The 18306-nt window shown below is 35.5% G+C and overlaps 1 protein-coding gene and 1 long non-coding RNA gene across 7 annotated transcripts in view; one reads left to right on the top strand and one right to left on the bottom strand.

Moving 5' to 3' along the window:
- The window catches only part of LOC115289452, a 34452-nt gene extending 17932 nt beyond the window's left edge, over positions 1-16520 (top strand). Inside the window, exons 2-4 of the long non-coding RNA XR_003907630.1 lie at positions 6053-6111; positions 15107-15186; positions 16363-16520. This is a non-coding gene — a long non-coding RNA (uncharacterized LOC115289452). The remainder of the gene's footprint in view (positions 1-6052; positions 6112-15106; positions 15187-16362) is intronic.
- The window catches only part of NAA16 (N(alpha)-acetyltransferase 16, NatA auxiliary subunit), a 64770-nt gene that overhangs the window by 42833 nt on the left and 3631 nt on the right, over positions 1-18306 (bottom strand). For 2 of the 6 annotated variants that reach the window (XM_029936655.1, XM_029936656.1), the window contains exons 2-9: positions 16666-16750; positions 14775-14879; positions 13017-13174; positions 11662-11796; positions 8961-9114; positions 4768-4887; positions 3671-3697; positions 2195-2290 (exon numbers count right to left, since the gene is read on the bottom strand). In XM_029936655.1, the coding sequence (XP_029792515.1) occupies positions 2195-2290; positions 3671-3697; positions 4768-4887; positions 8961-9114; positions 11662-11796; positions 13017-13174; positions 14775-14879; positions 16666-16750 (880 nt within the window). Of the gene's footprint in view, positions 1-2194; positions 2291-3670; positions 3698-4767; positions 4888-8960; positions 9115-11661; positions 11797-13016; positions 13175-13248; positions 13611-14774; positions 14880-16665; positions 16751-18306 lie in introns of those variants that run through there. The other 4 variants (XM_029936657.1, XM_029936658.1, XM_029936659.1 and 1 more) reach the window with 3 other exon arrangements.

Below are 18306 nucleotides of genomic sequence, written 5' to 3'. Positions count from 1 at the left end.
CATGGAGACCAATTTTAAAAAAAGATGTCAGACACAAAGGCCACAAAGGTATGATTCCATTTACATGAAATGTCCAGAACAGGCAACTCCACAGATACAGGAAGTAGATGAGCGGTTGCCTGGTGCTGGGAGTGCAGGGGGAGTGCAGCCTGACTCGAGGAGTGCAGGGAGTGGCTGCTAATGAGTGTGAGTATTTTGGGGGAGGGACAAAAACTTTCTGAAACCAGATCATTACAATGGTTGCATAATTCCATGAATATACTAAAACACGGAGCTGATACTTTAAAAAGTGAATTCTATGGTATGTGAATTATATTTCAAATGCTATTATTTTAAAAAAGACATATAGAAATGTGAAGTCAAGCATCTTCAATGAAACAAGTATGGGAATGCTCCTCCTTGCATAGAATGCCCTATTTCAGAAATTAACAATGCATGTACAAAAGTTCTAACAGGTCCCACAGAAACCTGACTGCTATGTTCAATCCAAAGTTTCCCCAACTCACTTGACTGACACTCGACTGATGAACATCTTAGCACACGAGTACCCTCCCCAACGAGCCTGATACTACCCATGTGAGCACAAATGTTCCCTGAAAAACATCAGGAAATCTGCTTTCAGTATTTCATAAAGCCAAAACAAAAATGAGAAGATCAGAAGAATACCATTTATCAGTGGAACGAAGATATACTAGTAGAAAATGAATTGTTTATAATAAACTCATATTGACTATCTAATACATTTCTAACAGTTACTTCATATATTTTTACAGCCTTTTTAAAAATAATTTTTTAAAATTTATTTTTGAGAGAGACAGAGAGAGAGAGAGAGAGAGGGAGAGACAGCGTGAGCAGGGGAGGGTCAGAGAGAGAAGGAGTCACAGGATCTGAAGACAGGCTCCAGGCTCTGAGATGTCAGCACAGAGCCCAACGTGGGTCTCAAACCCACGAACTGTGAGATCATGACCTGAGACAAAGTCGGACGCTTAACTGAGTGAGCCACCCAGGTGCCCCTATTTTTAAAGTCAGTCAACTAAAAGCCTTCTTAATTTCCATGAATCTTTTGATAAAGAAAATTATAACCCAATTATTTGCACTGTAAATGAAAGTTCATTAGAAAATATACCCCCTCCTCACCCCATGCCTAGAATTTATTTTTTTCAGTTTTATAAGCTTTCTAGAGTCTTATATCAAAAGACATGCAGAAGTCCCAACAAATAATTCATAATCTATAGCACTTCCAACTAAAAAAAGACAACTCTAGGAAAAAGGCATAAATCTTCAAATATTAACTAGGTGAAGAACTAATATACTTTTACTTCCTCTACAACCCCAAAGTGAAGGAGTTCAACTACATACACAACTTGGATCAAGTTCATGAATATCATACTGTTCAATAAAAACAAGTCACAGAATACATACCATAGTGCTCCAATTTACATTATGTACAAAAAGAGGGACGGGGGGGGGGGGTGTTTTTTCCCTAGGGATACAAAATACCTGGAGCTCTCTAAAAACAAGGGCATGATAAAGGTGAATTTCAGGAAAGAAGACTCTGAAGACAGAGTGCCTTCACAGGGAATAGCAATGTTCTTAATCACCGTGGTGGACACACCATTCTTTCTTTGAATTTATGCTCTAAAAAGAAGACCCATGGGGCGCCTGGGTGGTTCAGTTGGTTAAGCATCCAACTTCGGCTCAGGTTATGATCTCAGGGGTTCACTAGCTCCAGCCCCATGCTGACAGCTCATAGCCTAGAGCCTGCTTCAGATTCTGCGTCGCCCTCTCTCTCCCCTCCCCCACTCACTCCCTACCTATTTCTCTCAAAAATAAATAAAAAACATTATAAAAAAGAAGACCTAAAACTTCAAAACTTCTACCACTTAACTCATAACATCTCACATAGGATTTGTCATTTCTAGGGAATTTAATTGATCTTCTAAATCTAGTGTTTAATTTTTAATGTCACGTTAGAAAAACAATCCCTAAAAAGGTAATTTCTAAGACTTGAGACAAACATATAGCCATATGTTCAACATTCTTGTTAACACATGCATAATAAATTCATAACTGATCACTCCCACCCTCATGACTAGTGTTAACATAAACTCTGTACCAGAAACAAGTTTTTAAAATGTGAATGATTTTGAATAACAAATAATTATTAGCGTCACAAAAGAGATCCTAATATTACCTGGGGCAAGATTCAAAGGTAATCTTCTAGGTGAAATTGCTCTGGGGTGCTGCTTACTAATTTCTTCATAAATTTGGAGCCTCTCTTCTAAAGTGCCTATTATCAGTAAATATGTGTGAGATTCAAAGCATCAGGACATTTATCTATGATAAAACTCTAATAAAACTTTTAAAAAATGTTACAAAGATTGCACTGTCAATATTAAAGCTTCGCCCAATTTTTATAAGAACAACATGAAAAACTGTGGTGGTGAAATCATATCATCAGCAAAACACCATTTGAAACCCAATCTCCAGATAAATCCAAAACTTCTTTCATCACAACAGATTCTAAATCCAACTCAAATCATACACATGCAAGACATACAGACTCACGACGCACAGCGCTTCTCTTCTATTCCTTAGCGCACAACCCGTAAAAAAGAAAGGGCTCCTTTATGACTTATCTTACACCAACTCTCTAACCCGATGAAGCCCACACACCTCCCCACAAAAGGCTGTAATACCCACTGATTAGGTTTTAAAAAGCAACTGTTCTAGCATCATCAACGTGAATGTTTTAAAGTTTAAAAGATGAACTAAATTTCTAAGGTAGATTTAACACTTAAAATCTTCAATGAAACACCATTATAAAGAATCCCATTCGTGCAGATTTTTAAAGTGGCAAATTATTTCTCCCAAATATAGTGATATAAAATATATTTCTAAAAGAAAGTTGGGTCTTCCCTCCCAAAACCAAACTAATTTTATAGTACTAAATACAAAATATATATATACATGTATATACACACATATGCATATACATATATACATATACTAACAAACTACATGTGACTCTGCGGTAACAATTTGCAAGGTGGGATCTGGGTCCTGTTCATTATTCTAAAATAACATCTAACATAATTTACAAAGAGAGATTATATGCACTATTTCATATAAGCTATAAGACAATTTACAACAGAATTTTAAGAGAATGCAAACAAGTTTGATTTTAAACTATAAGGTATTTAATTGATTTTAACTCAGAAAACAGAAATATTATTGTAAGAAGAACCCTTGGTGCTAGCAATCAAGGTATCTCCATCCTAAATGTAGTGTTCACTATCGAGACTATAAATATAACAGTTAAAAAGGTAATATTTAATTTTGTTTAAACTCTTTCCTTCCCCCAATAGTATGTTTTGGAGCTCCAATGTGGTGGGATTCAAAACCTGGGGTATATGGAAGATAATTTTTATATTCTGTTAACAACTTGGAGACTTCATGAAATATCAAGGACCCTTATTCTAAAATTTACATGAAGGCTATTTACTGCTTTTAAAAAGCAGGTCTCATATTTAAGCCTAACCCTGAGTATAAGGAAAAAAATTCCCCACTATCTCAAATATAAAAAGTCTTATAAATGTAGTTAAATTAAGACAAAACCAAACCATTCAATGCCCTATTTGAAGTCACAAGTTGGAGCTCCAGAACTTACCATGGGGGAGAAAAGATCCTATGGAACCTAAAAAGATAAAATAATGTAATTAGTTTGTAATCAAAGCATTTTATAGTAAGCATGGTTCTTGACATGGAACATGTTTAATTCAATTTACTAAACATTTAAATTTCTGTATTAGTAACTACATGTCAGTAACTGGTAGTTTAAAGAAAAACATCGCAGTTCTCACACATTTCCAACCTTCAAATATAGAACTTTTGTCCTGATTTTTCAAAAACACAAATTATTGATGTAATCAATATTTTTGTTTCCTTCATTTTCTTAGAAACAATTTAAAGGAAACAATTAATGATCTTTGATATTAAATTTTAAACACAAACAGAAAACCTGGTAATTTATAGTGTTGAGAACACAACAAATAAATTTTTTGTCATGGGTCATAGTTTTATAAATGAGTATGAGTAGCTACATATTTTTACCAAATTTTTTAAATTTATAAGTTCTGCTCTTTCAACACCCTTGAGCCATATTTTCATAATTATTTGAGACATATATTTATCCATAAGTAAACACATTAGGAATATTACTATTCCTATTACTAGGAATACTGCTCTGAACAGTATTTAATTATGAAAATATCAGGGAAAATTTGGGAAAATATTCTGAATTTCTATACAGGATAGTTTTACCTAATTTGAAAAGAAGATATGTGACATTTTGCTCTACGCAAAGAAGCCCAGCCTGAAATTAAGAGGGTGATATTCATGCTGACGCCATACAATACATACCCTCAGCAAAATTGTTTTGTTGAGGGTAACAAACCTCTAATTCTTTAAAAAATTATTAAATAATTATGTTTCTGAGAAATGGAATGCTCATTTTCTTCTCCACCTCTCTAGTTAGTCTAAATTGGTAACATTTTAATGGGTCAAAGAACTTAAAATTATCTGTGAACATTTATCATTTAAGTATAAATAAATATCTGAATTCATCTTCACTGCCATGCCTATAATTCTCCTAAGTGGAAAAATAAATGCTAATGCTAAAAATATCTGTCCTCAAATATTATTACAACTTTGCATTTACTTCAAGCACTAGGGAAGGTAAGGGAGAGGAGAAAAATCATTACATACTAAGTTGCAGAGCTTTTTCCAAGCCTTCATAATAACACCAATTTTCTGCATTCCGATCAATCAAGTTTTTGAATACTTCACTGGCTTCTTTTAATCTTCCCAATTTCAACAGCATTTCCCCTAAAATTAAGTTTAAATTCATATTCATTTTACTCAAACATTAAATAACTTTCTGATCTCAAAGATTTCACTAAGCAGCATTAACATACTAGATGTTTATGAAAAAAACTGTATGTGCTTCCCTTTGGGACATGTTGCAGTTTATACCACTAAACACAGATTAATTCACAGCTTGTCTTCAGAAATAAACCTTCGTTTACACATTCTATTATATACTAACATTCATTTTTGGCTCCCTCTCACACTCCAAATATACACATAATATATTAAGTTCTTGGTAAAAATATTTGTATTATGCACATTTTTATATACCCTTTACAACAAAAAAAGACTCCCAATACAGACTGGTAAGTAAGTCTAATGAAATATCCCTACATTCCTACTGCTAGATTTGAATGTATTTTTCCTGATAAATTCATATATTAAACAATTCTCCATTCAATTATCTTAAGTTCCTTTCTACATCACATTTTAGTGATGGCAAAGTTTAACTCAGTAAAACAAAAACACTAAGTACCACTTCACAGCTAGAAATCACAAAAACCAGGTTCATACATGGATCACCCCTAAGGTTCAAATCCTTTTACCAAACCACACCAATGGAAAGTAGGTTTGGGAAATGAGTATTTAAGTTTCTCAGGTAGAACAGAAAGCACACCTAATCCAAGATAAAAGAGAGATCCTCAAAAAAGAATACACCTCAACTTCCTATTGCTATTTCCCCTTTGAAATGTCTTCAGACATATTATTTCACTTTTCATGCTTTCAGAAGAGACAATATATTAAAGCAGTTATTACATGCTATTATTTTACTATCTATATGTATTACTCAAGTTCTAGAAGACTAACTCAATATAATTTCCAGCTTTACCATTTTCTAACTCTGTGACCCTGAGCAAGTTACAAACTTCCAATGTCCACTTACCTATAAAATATTAACTACCTCTGTCTGCTTTTGTGATAAATAAATTAATTTAAAGTGGTTAACACAGTGCTTGGCACAAAATGAATACACATAAGTGTTTGCCACTTAAAACTATAAACATGCTGCATTCCTCTACAATTAATTATTGGCTAGTCCAGCTTTTACCTTGCTTATCCTACGCAAATAAACAACAACATAGATTTCAATTCCAAAAATCTTTGTTTTCTGCTACCATCACAGGCAGAGATTATTACTAGAGGACTACACAGAACAAAAAAGTACGTCTGCATATTCATAAAGTAAGTGAAGATCTCTAATGTTATTTTCTGTTTATTAAAGGATCTTAATAAGCTAAGGACTACAAAAGACATAAATGTGTAAATGTCAAAGGTCTCTGGGCCCTGCAAAGTTTAACAAAAGAATAAGAATACTCTAACTTGTTTCCATAAGCAGTAAAAAGTACTGGCTTTATATTCAAGAGGATGACCCCCAAGTTCCCCTCACTAGCAACATATGGATGAATGTGGCGACACTGCAACTTGCAGACTTTTTTAACTAGAACTCATCTCACTCTATCATATCTACTTTTTAATCACTGTGTTCTGGACTGATGTTGTAAGACAGAGAGAAAGCCACCCAAGTTAAAATTTAATCAAGAAATAGTGATAATACATCAGAATATAAAAATAATTGCCATTTTTCTTTTCTCCCATCAATTGTATGTGATAGAAGAAAAGAACCAGAACATTAAATAATTTATCCCCATTGTACCACTAGTTTGAAAAACACTGTTGTACAATAGCCAAATAATGAAAAGAGCCCTAACGTCCATAACTAATGAATGAAGATGTGGTGTGTATATATGTGTACACACACAATGGAGTATTACTCCGCCATAAAAAAAAAAGTCTTGCCATTTGAAATGACGGATGGAGCTAGAGAGTATAATGCTAAATGAAATAAGTCAGAAAAAGACAAATATGATTTCACTCTTATGTGGAATTTAAGAAACAAAACAGATGAACACAGAGGGGGAAAAAATAGAGGCAAACCATAAAGCAGACTCTTAACTATAGATACCAAACTGAGGGCTGACAAGGGAGGTAGGCAGGAAGAATGGGATAGATGGGGTGATGGGCACTTGTGATGAGCATCGGGTGTTGTGTGTAAGTGATGAATCACTAAATCCCACACATGAAACTATTACACTGTACGTCAACCAACTGGAATTTAAATAAAAACTTGGAAAAATATACATACATACATACATATATAAATAAAAAAAGTGTTGTCAATATTAGTATTATTCACAAAAATTAAATCAGTTAAGTTCCTATACATTAACTAGAAGAACTGATTATGGCAGTTAAAAGTAAGGACTAATGAAAAGACATGAAGGAATCTTCAATTACTAAGTGAAAAAAGCTAATCTAAAAAAGCTACTACATCATACTACATGATTCCAACTATATGTCATTCTCTATGGAGACAGTAAAAGGAGCAATGGCAGCCAGGCGCTGGGGGCGAGGAGAAACAAACAGGCAGAGCACAGACGGTTTGCAGGGCAATGAAACTACTCTACATGATACTACCGTGGTAGATATGTTAAAACTTACACTGTATACAACACCGAGCGAACCTTAATGTAAACCATAGTCTTTGGGTGATAATTACATGTCAACATAGGTTCAGTAACAGCAACATATATACCATTCTGGTGGGGGATGTTGATAATGGCAGAGGAGACTGCATATGTGGGGACAGTCTATGTGAAATCTCTGACCTTCCACTCCATTTTGCTGTGAACCTAAAATTGCTCTATAAAAATGAAGACTTTAAATTTAAAAAAACAAACAAAAAAAAAGTAGGGGCAGCCAGGTGGCTCAGCTGGTAGAGCATATGACTCTTGATCTTGGGGTCATGATTTCAAGCCCCATGTTGGGTAATAAAGTTTACTTAAAAAAATAAAATAAAATAAAATAAAATAAAATAAAATAAAATAAAATAAAATAAAATAAAATAAAATAAAATAAAAATAATAAAATAAAATAATAAAATAAATAAGAGCTCCAAAGCCCAGGAAGATGTGTTTACAAATTAACTCTACCACCTAAAGGCAGGGTGACTTTGGGCAGGTCCTTAACCTCTCTAAGGTTTAGTTTCCTCACCTATAAAATGGGGATAATCTACCCATGTTAGAAGTGCTAAAAAAAAAATGAAATAAAGAGGTTTAAGCAGTTACCATACTCTGAGACATAAGAAAAGTGAATAAATGTTTGCTATTATTTTTATGAATTTTAGAAGTCCTATAACTATATGAAACTTTAGTTTTAAACTAATTATTACTTTTGGGGTGCCTGGGTGGCTCAGTTGGTTGAGCGTCCAGCTTTGGCTCAGGTCATGATCTCACGGTTCGTGAGTTCGAGCCCCACATCGGGCTCTGTGCTGACAGCTAGCTCAGAGCCTGGAGCCTGCTTCGGATTCTGTGTCTCCCCTCTCTGACCCTCCCCTGCTCACATTGTCTCTCTCTGTCTCTCAAAAATAAAGAACGTAAAAAAAAATTCTAATTATTACTTTCGTTGGACATTTTATTATAGTATTGCTCAGAATGATAAGTGATGAGCAAAACTTTGTTTTAAAAAAATGTACTTGACCCCTTGTTGATCAACATTTTAAACAAACTATTTAACCGAATCCTGCCTTCATAATTAGCCCATATTAAAAATAAATCAATCTCACTTTCAAAATGGCCCCCCGTGTCATCATTTACTATTCTCATTGTAATTTATTTCATGGATATATATTTGGAGGTGAGGACTATGAAGAGAATATAAAACACTGCCTACGAAAATGGAATCTGGAGTCAAAATCCCTAGACTCACATGCAGCACTACCCAGCTTACTTAGCTGTAGGACTCTGGGCAAGGCACTTAACCTCTCTGGTTCCTCAGCCCTTCATCTCTAAAATGGATATAAAACCATACCAAGATTATTGTTATGAGGATTAACTTAATAAATAATAGATTAATAATAAAAATGTTTTTTTTATTATACAGCAAGTCTTATTTAAGTATAAGGACAGAGTAAAGTACGTCGCTTTTATTCCTTTCTTTAATTGAGACCACTAAAAAAAAGCAGATCAACTTACCTTTAATTTCTTCCACCAAACGTTTATCACATATTTGTTTCTCATATGTTTCTATATGTTCCAAAGATTCCTGAAATAGGTCTGCCTCTCTCATCACTTGATTCTGGTATAGTATCAGTTCACTATATTCATAGTCCATTTTGTTGGGAGGAACCTGAAAAAAAATTTTTTTTAATTATTTTTATGAATATATAAAAGTTATAGATCTTTAATTGCTTCCTCAGAAAAGCCATTCACATTGACAAAAAAGCAACCCAAAGCAATTACAAATAGAAGAGTGATTAATAGTTAAGAAAATTAATATTTTTTTTAAATTAATTTATTTTTGAGAGAGGGGCAGGAGAGGCAGACAGAAAGGTAGAGAGAGAGAATCCCAAGCAGGATCCACACTGTCAGCATAAAGCCTGATGTGGGGCTCAAACTCACGAGCCAAGAGATCATGACCTGAGCTGAAATCAAGGTTGGACGCTTAACCAGCTGAGCCACTCAGGCACCCCAAACCACTCTTTAAAACAAACATAAAGGTGGCAATTCTGCCTATGGCAAAGTCAAGATTAAGGTCAGCAAATCCTATACCCACAGAATATGAAAATAGTTAAAATCCTAAACAATCTACCAAAAACTACTAGAATAAAAAAGTTTAGCAGGGTGACAGAATACATAATCAAAATACAAAAATCAATTATACTCCCATGTACTAGCAACCAATGACCCCAAAACAAAACTAAAATAACTGCATTTATAGTAACATCTAAAAGAACAAAATATTTAGGAATAAATTTAGGAAACAAGACCAATATACTGAAGACTACAAAGCATGCTGAGAAAAATTAAAGACCTATATAATGAAGACATTCTAAACCATGTGCATGGGTCAGAATACTCAGTATTGTTTTGATGGCAATTTTCTCCAAATTGATCTACAAGTTCAATGCAGTCCATATAAAACTCTTAGCAAGCTTTTTTGCAGAATTGACATGTTAACCCTAAAACTCCAATGGGAATAAGAGAAATCCTGTATAGCCAAAAGAATCTAGAAAAAGAACAAAGTAGACCATGCACTTCAAATTTTAAACTTACTATAAAGCAAAAATCATCAAGATAGTGTGGTATTGGCATATAGGAAAAAGTAGAATTGATAAACCCTGGCTTATTTATATAATGAAATACCAAAAAGCAGTTAAAAAATGGATAAACTTGGGGTACCAGTTAAGCATCGACTCTTGGTTTTGGCTCAGTTCATGATCTCATGGTTTATGAGTTCAAGCCCCGCGTTGGGCTCTCCACTTCAGCACAGAGCCTGCTGCCTGCTTTGGATCCTCTGTCTCCCTCTCTCTCTGTCCCCCTACTTCTCTCTCAAACATAAACAAACATTTTTTTAATAGATAAAACTAGTCCTACATGTATCAACACAGATTATGTCTCAAGAAATGAAAAAAAGTGCATATTGTTCAGTCAACTTTTTAAATACGTAAAGTAACAGTTTGTAACTTTTATGGACTTATATATAATGTAAATATGACTAGAAACGATATACACCAATTTCAGAACAGTGGCTATTCTGAATAGTGGCTCTAGAGATGTAGGAGAACTTTATACTACTTCTATAATATTTCTTTCTTTGTAAATTTTTAAATTATTTGCTTTTTTAGAGAAAGTAAGAGAGCATGCATGTGCAAGGAGGGGAGGGGGTGGGGGGAATCTGGCTTTTTTTCCTTAAAATTCGAGAGAGACAGAAGAGACACCACAAGTGGGAAAGGGGCAGAGAGCAAGGGAGAGAGAGAGAATCTCAAGAGCAGGTTCTGCACTGCCAGCACAGAGCCTGACGTAGGGCTCGAACTCAAAAAACTATGAGACCATGACCTGAGCCAGAACCAAGAGTCAGACAAACTAACTGAGCCACCAAGCGGCCCTGAGAAAGAGAAAATTAAGCAGGCTGTGCGCTCAGTGCAGAGCCCAATGCCGGGCTCAATCCCATGACCCTGCAATCATGACCTGAGATGAAATTAAGACTTGAACACTCAACCATTTGAGCCATCCAGGGACCCCAAATATTTCTTTAAAAAATAATAAAATCTGGAGAAATTGTGGTAAAATGTTAACATCTATTTATCTTGTGAAGCACAATATATTTTCTGCATTTTTCTATTTTCCTATGTATTAAAATGTATTAACATGTATATAAAACATTAAAGCAATATATATGAGAAATAATTCCCATAATCACAAAACTATTTTCATTTTTATGTTTTCTTTCTTTAGTCATTTGAATATCATCAAGATAACAGAGTACAAAAATTTTCATATTATTTATTTTGTATCAAGAATTCTATGTTTTAGGGGTACCCGGGTAGTTCGGTCAGTTAAGCATCCAACTTTGGCTCAGGTCATGATCTCGTGGTTCTTGAGTTGGAGCCCTGCACTGGGCTCTGTGCTGACAGCTGAGAGTCTGAAGCCTGCTTCGGATTCTGTGTCTTCCTCTCTCTGCCCCTCCCCAACCCGTGCTCTGTCTCTCTCTCAAAAATAAATATTTTTAAAAAATTTTTATTCTGTATTTTAATTTTTTCCAATTATTTCAAAATTTCTTCAAGTTTTTCCATGGGTCCTAAAGACTTTCATGTATAATTGGGAATCGGGGCAATATAGATATCAACTATTTTAGTTTGTGTAGGTGGGAGAAATTTTAGAATGAAGTTCTTACTTGCTGAGTTTGTCTAAACTCTTCTAACAGTTTTAGTGCCATATCATAATCTTTCAGCAAATGGTATGCAATAGCGTAGCCAATCCAGGAAGCACGCTGTGTTGGGCGCAACTGAAGAAGCTGATACCTTGTCTCCTAAAAAATAAAAAAATATTAAATTAAAAATTGTCTTTGGGGCACCTGGGTGGCTCAGTCAGTTCAGCATCCAGCTTCGGCTCAGGCCATGATCTCACGGTTGGAACCCTGCATCAGGCTCTGTGCTGACAGCTCAGAGCCTGGAGTCTTGTCTTCAGATTCTGTATCTCCCTCTCTAGCTGATCCTCCCCTGCTCACGCTGTCTCTCTCTCTTTCTCAAAAAAAAAATTGTCTTTTTCTCTTTTTAACTTTCTCTAAAATATTTGTATTTCAACAGAGCTATAAGAAAACAACTTAATGCTCTAATTCCTTTCCAATGAATTCAATGAACAAACATAAGTTCCTGAATAAAATAGAAAGTTTTTATGTTATCTAAATTACTTAAGTTCTAGAATACTCTGTAATGCTCACTATAAGCTTTTACTAAAAGCTATCCCTGGTGCCCATGCTTTTGGGTTGCCTTAAAATGCAAATTTCTTTTGGTAACTAAACATCTTAGAAAAGAGACTACGATACCTTTTTATTAAACTATATTCTGAAATTATGATACCTTTATTAAGCTCAGCAGAATGTTCAAAACCTGCAAAAATCTAGGAATGGGTATAAGGATTTGTGTGGCAGTAGAAGTCAAAAGTAAAAAGTAAATGAAAGAACTTAATTTATTTAAAGAGAACCGTTAAGAGTTGGTGGTCTCCTTCACATAAGGGAGAGAATTCCATTGTGGACATAGTGAAATCAGGGTACTCAGTGGAATAAGCCCTCAGAGATGCCCCACAGATTGGAAGATGCCAGTGTGAAGAGGTCTGAACTACAGAAAGCCTGCTTTATAGTAATCCTGCCCACATCATTTTATATTTACTAACCCATAACAGAAAAAGCTTATTAATTCCTACATTTAGATTTCAATTATAAAAACTTTGTTTACCAAAACTGTAAGTGTCAAATCTACTAAGAATCTAGTACAGCATTTGCACAGAGACAGTCTAGTTTTCTAAAAAGCATTAAATGAATAAACAGTTACCCCTTTTTTTATAATTGAGTATGCAGTTCCACAACTATAATGGGGGAAGAACATCTCAGGTGACTTTCCCCTTCTGCTACAGATGATAATAAACAATAAAATCTACATAATCTTGGTCTATGCTCACCTCATTCTGAAGACAATGTTTTTAAATTATGTCCGTTATAAAAACATATACACTTAAGACTAAAGTACTTACTCGATAACCTTCAAGGTCTCTCATTTGGATCTGCAACAGAGAGAGATCTCTCAAAATTTGTAGATTATCTTTATCTAATTTGAGGGCATTTCGGTAACACTTAATAGCTTCATCATACTTCTTATCAGAACGCTGCAAGAGTCCATAAACATGCCAACCTACTAAGTTAAGGAAATAGAGACATTCACAGATACTAGAATATACTATGCTACATATCTAATATAAAGCTTACCTTAACGAAGTGGTATGTTGTCTGGGATTTACTTCAGAATAATCTGGGGTCAGAGGGAGGGGGACAGTGAGCAGGTGGTAAAAGATCAAACCAGGTTGGTCCTGACTGACAGTTGTTAAATTATTAAAGTTGGGTGATGGGCACATGAGGGTTCATCAGCCTATGCTCTCCACTTACACGTGTTTGGAATTCTCTATTGTATTTGTTACCTTAGAAAATTCTTGGTAAAGATTCCTCACGTTTCCTACCTATAATCCACTTACTTTCTCACTCCATCACCTCAACATGTACTTATGTTTCATTACTATATACACAAGAACTGCAACCATCTTTTAAATCTAGTTTATAGGGGTGCCTGGGTGGCTCACTTGGTTAAGTGTCTGGCTTTGGCTCAGGTCATGATCTCACGGTTGGTGGGTTCAAGCCCCGCATCAGACTCTGTGCTGACAGCTAGCTCAGAGCCTGGAAGCTGCTTTGGATTCTGTATCTCCCTTTCTCTCTGACACTCCCCTGCTTGCTGTGTCTCTGTCTCTCAACAAATAAAGAACATAAAAGAATTTTTAAAAAATAAATAAAATAAATCTAGTTTATAGTCCATCAATTCTCAAACAACATGTAACCATCAGTTAATTCACTAGTGATACTAAAAACCACAAAAATTAAATTTTTATTTATTGTAAATTAAAGTCTGAGCACATTTAGAGCCAAAAAAACTATCATACATGCCCTCTCTCTTCACTCCGGACTAGGCACTGAGATAAAGAAATAAGTATTTAATATTTTGAGAGAATCCTAAATGAAAACACAACTTAGACTATTGATGTTCGATACTGGCCAATAGCTAGAGGAATGAAATATAAAGTATTAAGATCCAAGGGCAACATGTGAAAAGATTGTGAATAAGCACACAGATGGGCCAAACAACAATGAAGGTCAATTTCGGCGACCCATCCTTAAAAAGTACTTTTGTCTGTTCATATACTGCGACACCAGCCAATGAAAAATACAATTAAGTATCCAGTAAAGTTACCAGCTTTGTCCCTGTGCAACAGAAACCAAACTGAAGAACCCACATCATACTCAATACAAAATAAATTGTTTTAAAACAGGGTTTTTCTCAGTTTTTCTTCTGAAATGTCTAAAAGTTTAAAGAACACAAATTTTACTATACATGTAAGTCCGTTGGAATGACAGGATGGTATCACTCAGTCTATAGATATGTCAGAAAAAAATGAGTTTCAAGTCACATATCAGTTACTTTTCACTCACACTTAGCACAACTGAAGTGAAACATACTGTACAGAGATTTTCTTTCAATCAACTGTAAGAAACAAGGGATGGGGAATAGAAGAAATTAATATCACAAAATGTTGATAATTATTGAAGCAGAGTAATGGTACAGAGTTCATTAAACTCCTCCTTCTATGCAAAACCTTCCATAGTAAAGGTCTGTTTTTTCTGAATTAGAAAACCCTATTAAATGGAAAATAAATGAAATAATAAATTTCAATTATGCAAAAGGATACAGACATGGCTCTTGACATCATTACGAAGACCTTTACGAACAAATTCATACGCTTCTTCTTTTTTTCCTAAGCAGTTCAATGTTAATCCTTTCATAGCCAAAGTCTCTGAAAAATATTTTAATTTGTATTTACACACAAAGAATTCAAATTATTCTCTTAGCACTATTTTATTTCGTTTGACTTTTAGTACTATTTTAGTATGATATCTGCCACTGCTTATGTTGTTTGTCTTTTTAATCACATAAGTTAGAACTTATCTCCAATACAAAAAGTAAAACTACGTTTAAGTACTTATTAAAGCTTAACCTGAATCCTTTTCTGAAATCCCTTAGGCTGAGACTGAGTTCCTACAATGCTTCCTGCCTTTTTGAAGACTGTACAAAGGGGACTGAGATTATTCTGCTAAAAAAAGGTAATCCAGTAGGCACGAGTCCTGCTGAGTTAAATCTACTACAGTGGCTCCACAGCCTTCATCGGAGATCACTTCTGTCCATCATAGGATCTACACTCCACAAAAACAATCTCCCTTAGCAAAGAGATGTACACAATGTAAACATCAGCTTATTCAATATCGGAACACAGTTCATTTTTGTCTCCCAGTTTATTCCAACTAATTCTAGCTAAGCTAATTAACATCAGTTTGCATTTTAAGAGTGTAAGACTGGACTGTAGAAGTGGCAACCCAACTATATATGTAAGGCAGCTAATGAAAGATGGCTTGGAATGAAATGATTCTCTGAATAAATCCACAAGCAGGGAATTAGACAAGAACAATGGTTTTCAAATGATCTTTGTGGACTCTGGTTTTCTGAACATGGTGAGCCAGCAATCAGACCCCTACAAACATCTTCATTTATCTGTCATTTATACACATTTATCTGTTTTTCCCTCTAGCTGCCATTTGGATAAGGGTTCCATAAAGAAAAAACTTGAAAACAAGCTTTACATTTTTAAAACTCCATGAAGACTTCTCTCTTCAAAGAATGTTTTAAGTGTTATTTGAAAGCTGAGAAGAGTTGGCCTATTTTCCAAAGAAGATGGTCTTAAGAGTTACCCAAATCTAATATTCAGAGACTCCAATTAGCTATGCTCTGCTGCAGGATCATAACTTGCATGCCTAACCTGATCCCTTTAAACAAACATTGGTCACCAGTGGAAAAGGATAAGACAAGCAAGTATAGACCTAGAAACACCAGTGCTAGAAAAACAACTCAAGATAAACAATGTAGGGGTGCCTGAGTGGCTCAGTTGGTTAAGCGTCTGACTTTGGTTCAGGTCACATTCTCACGGTTCGTGGGTTCAAGCCCTGCATCAGGCTCTGTGCTGACAGCTCAGAGCCTGGAGCCTGCTTCTGATTCTGTGTGTCCCTCTTTCTCTGCCCCTCCCCTCCTCATGATCTGTCTCTCTCTGTCTTTCAAAAATAAATAAATGTTAAAAGAAAACTTTTTAAAAAAAAGATAAAATAATTTAATGATAAATCAATAGTATCTAATTTAAGCATTTATATATAAAGGTCGGCAGATATATAAAAAAGACATCTACCAAAGAATAAAATACATCTGTTTTTTATACTACTTCTGTCTTGCAGGTATGATCTTCATTTCAGACAAGATATCAAAGTATAAATTTAAGTCCTACTCAAAGTTAATAGATGAAACGAGGTCTATGTCCAATAGATCAACCAACCACTTATCTGAAAGTGAAGGCTGTGCAGACACCTATGCATAATAAAAGGAAAGTGACCTAGAATAAGATTGATATGACACTTTTTAGTTATTAGAGAACTACAAAGCCATGGAATCTGGGAAGTATTGTTCATTCACTGTTAGGAATCTTATCTGATTTTGGAATTACAGTTCTCCAAAGCAGTCTCTCACAGATGAGGCAATACCTCCATGTTCAGCAAATTTTGGATTCGAAAGAATCATCTTGCAAAACTTGAGGCCATTTTTGTACTGCTTCTGTTCGTAACATTTCTGTAAAGAAATATGAACAAGAATTAACGAAGTGAATAGACACAGAGCAACTTTTCTTTGCATTATATAAATTCTAAATTCAAGATCCAAAATTAGGTATAAAACATACGCGATGGGAAGGTTTTATACCAATTTAAATTACTTATAACATGAAGTATATTTTCATAAACTAAGTCTTACCAAGTTGTTGTAGTAGGAATATTTTCACTTTCATAGAAGAGAAGGGGGAAAAAAACCTTGATAAGTAGGGAATTTAGGGGCACCTGGGTGGCTCAGTTGGTTAAGCATCTGACTCCTGATTTCGGCTCCAGTCATGATCTCCTGGTTCATAGGTTCGAACCCCACGGAGGGATCTGTGCTGTCAGTGCAGAATCTATTTCAGATCCTCCGTCCCCCCCCTCGCCTCTCTGCCCCTCCCTCACTTGCTTGCTCTCTCTCTCTCTCTCTCTCTCTCTCAAAAATAAATATTAAAAAAAATAAAAATAGGGAATTTAACTGTCAACCAGTACTGCTACAATTGTTTTTAAGTTCAAAATCCAAAAGCAAAATATATATGGTAACAACACAGAAAAAAACCAGAAACTGCATTAGTGCCACTTCAGGAATGGAACCAAGGTATGCATACATACACACACAAGCAACTACGGTATGTCCATACAAAACGTGTTCTATCTCACAGGTATTCATTGTCTAAGGTAGGTGTCGTTACCTCCTCCCTACAGATGTATAAACTGGAATGTAAGAATTCATAAACTTTGTTTATAAGTGGCTCAGCCTACTTGCAAACTCTGGTCTGACTCCAAAGACCATGACCTTTCCATCACTCGTCTAATACGTGTGTGAGGAGCACACCTAAACGCCACCAGCCAGGCTCAGTAACCAGCACCTGTCCACCGCAGCCACTGATCACATGAACATCTCATCATCTTCCTTCACCCTCTCACTTACTTTGCCATGGGTTCTCTTTTCAGCACTCAACGTGCCAACTTTATACCTACTTCCGGGCCTCTGCACAGGTTCCTGCTACTTGAAATGTTCTTCCCCAGAGCTTCCTTACCAGTAGAATCTCACATGTCACCTGCCTGACCACGCTATCTAACACCGCCAGTCTCCCACACCCCCAACACACACGCTATCATGTTACTCCATTTTCTACACCACACTATCATTCCCTGAAATTGTTATTTGATTACTTAGGAAGTGCCTATCTTCCTCGCCATACTGTATAGCCTCCATGTGAACAGAGATCTTGTCTGTTTTAAATGCTGCATCCTCAGAGTCTACACAAATTAGAACTGCTCAATAAATATAGTTAGTATACCAAAAATATAAATAAGGGGCACTTGGGTGGGTTAGTCAGTTAAGTGTTCAACTTTGCCTGAGGTCATGATCTCACGGTTGGTTCGTGAGTTCAAGCCCTGCATCGGGCTCTGTGCTGACAGCACACAGCTGGCTTCTGAACTGGTCCCCTCCTTCCTGCTCCTCCCCCACTCATTCTCTCCCTCCCTCCCTCCCTCTCCCCCTCCCTCTCCCTCTCTCTCTCTCTCCCCCCCCCC

Source organism: Suricata suricatta, chromosome 4 (assembly GCF_006229205.1).
Source record: "Suricata suricatta isolate VVHF042 chromosome 4, meerkat_22Aug2017_6uvM2_HiC, whole genome shotgun sequence".
Classification (NCBI taxonomy): Eukaryota; Metazoa; Chordata; class Mammalia; order Carnivora; family Herpestidae; genus Suricata; species Suricata suricatta.
This window is presented reverse-complemented; position numbering and strand designations above follow the sequence as displayed.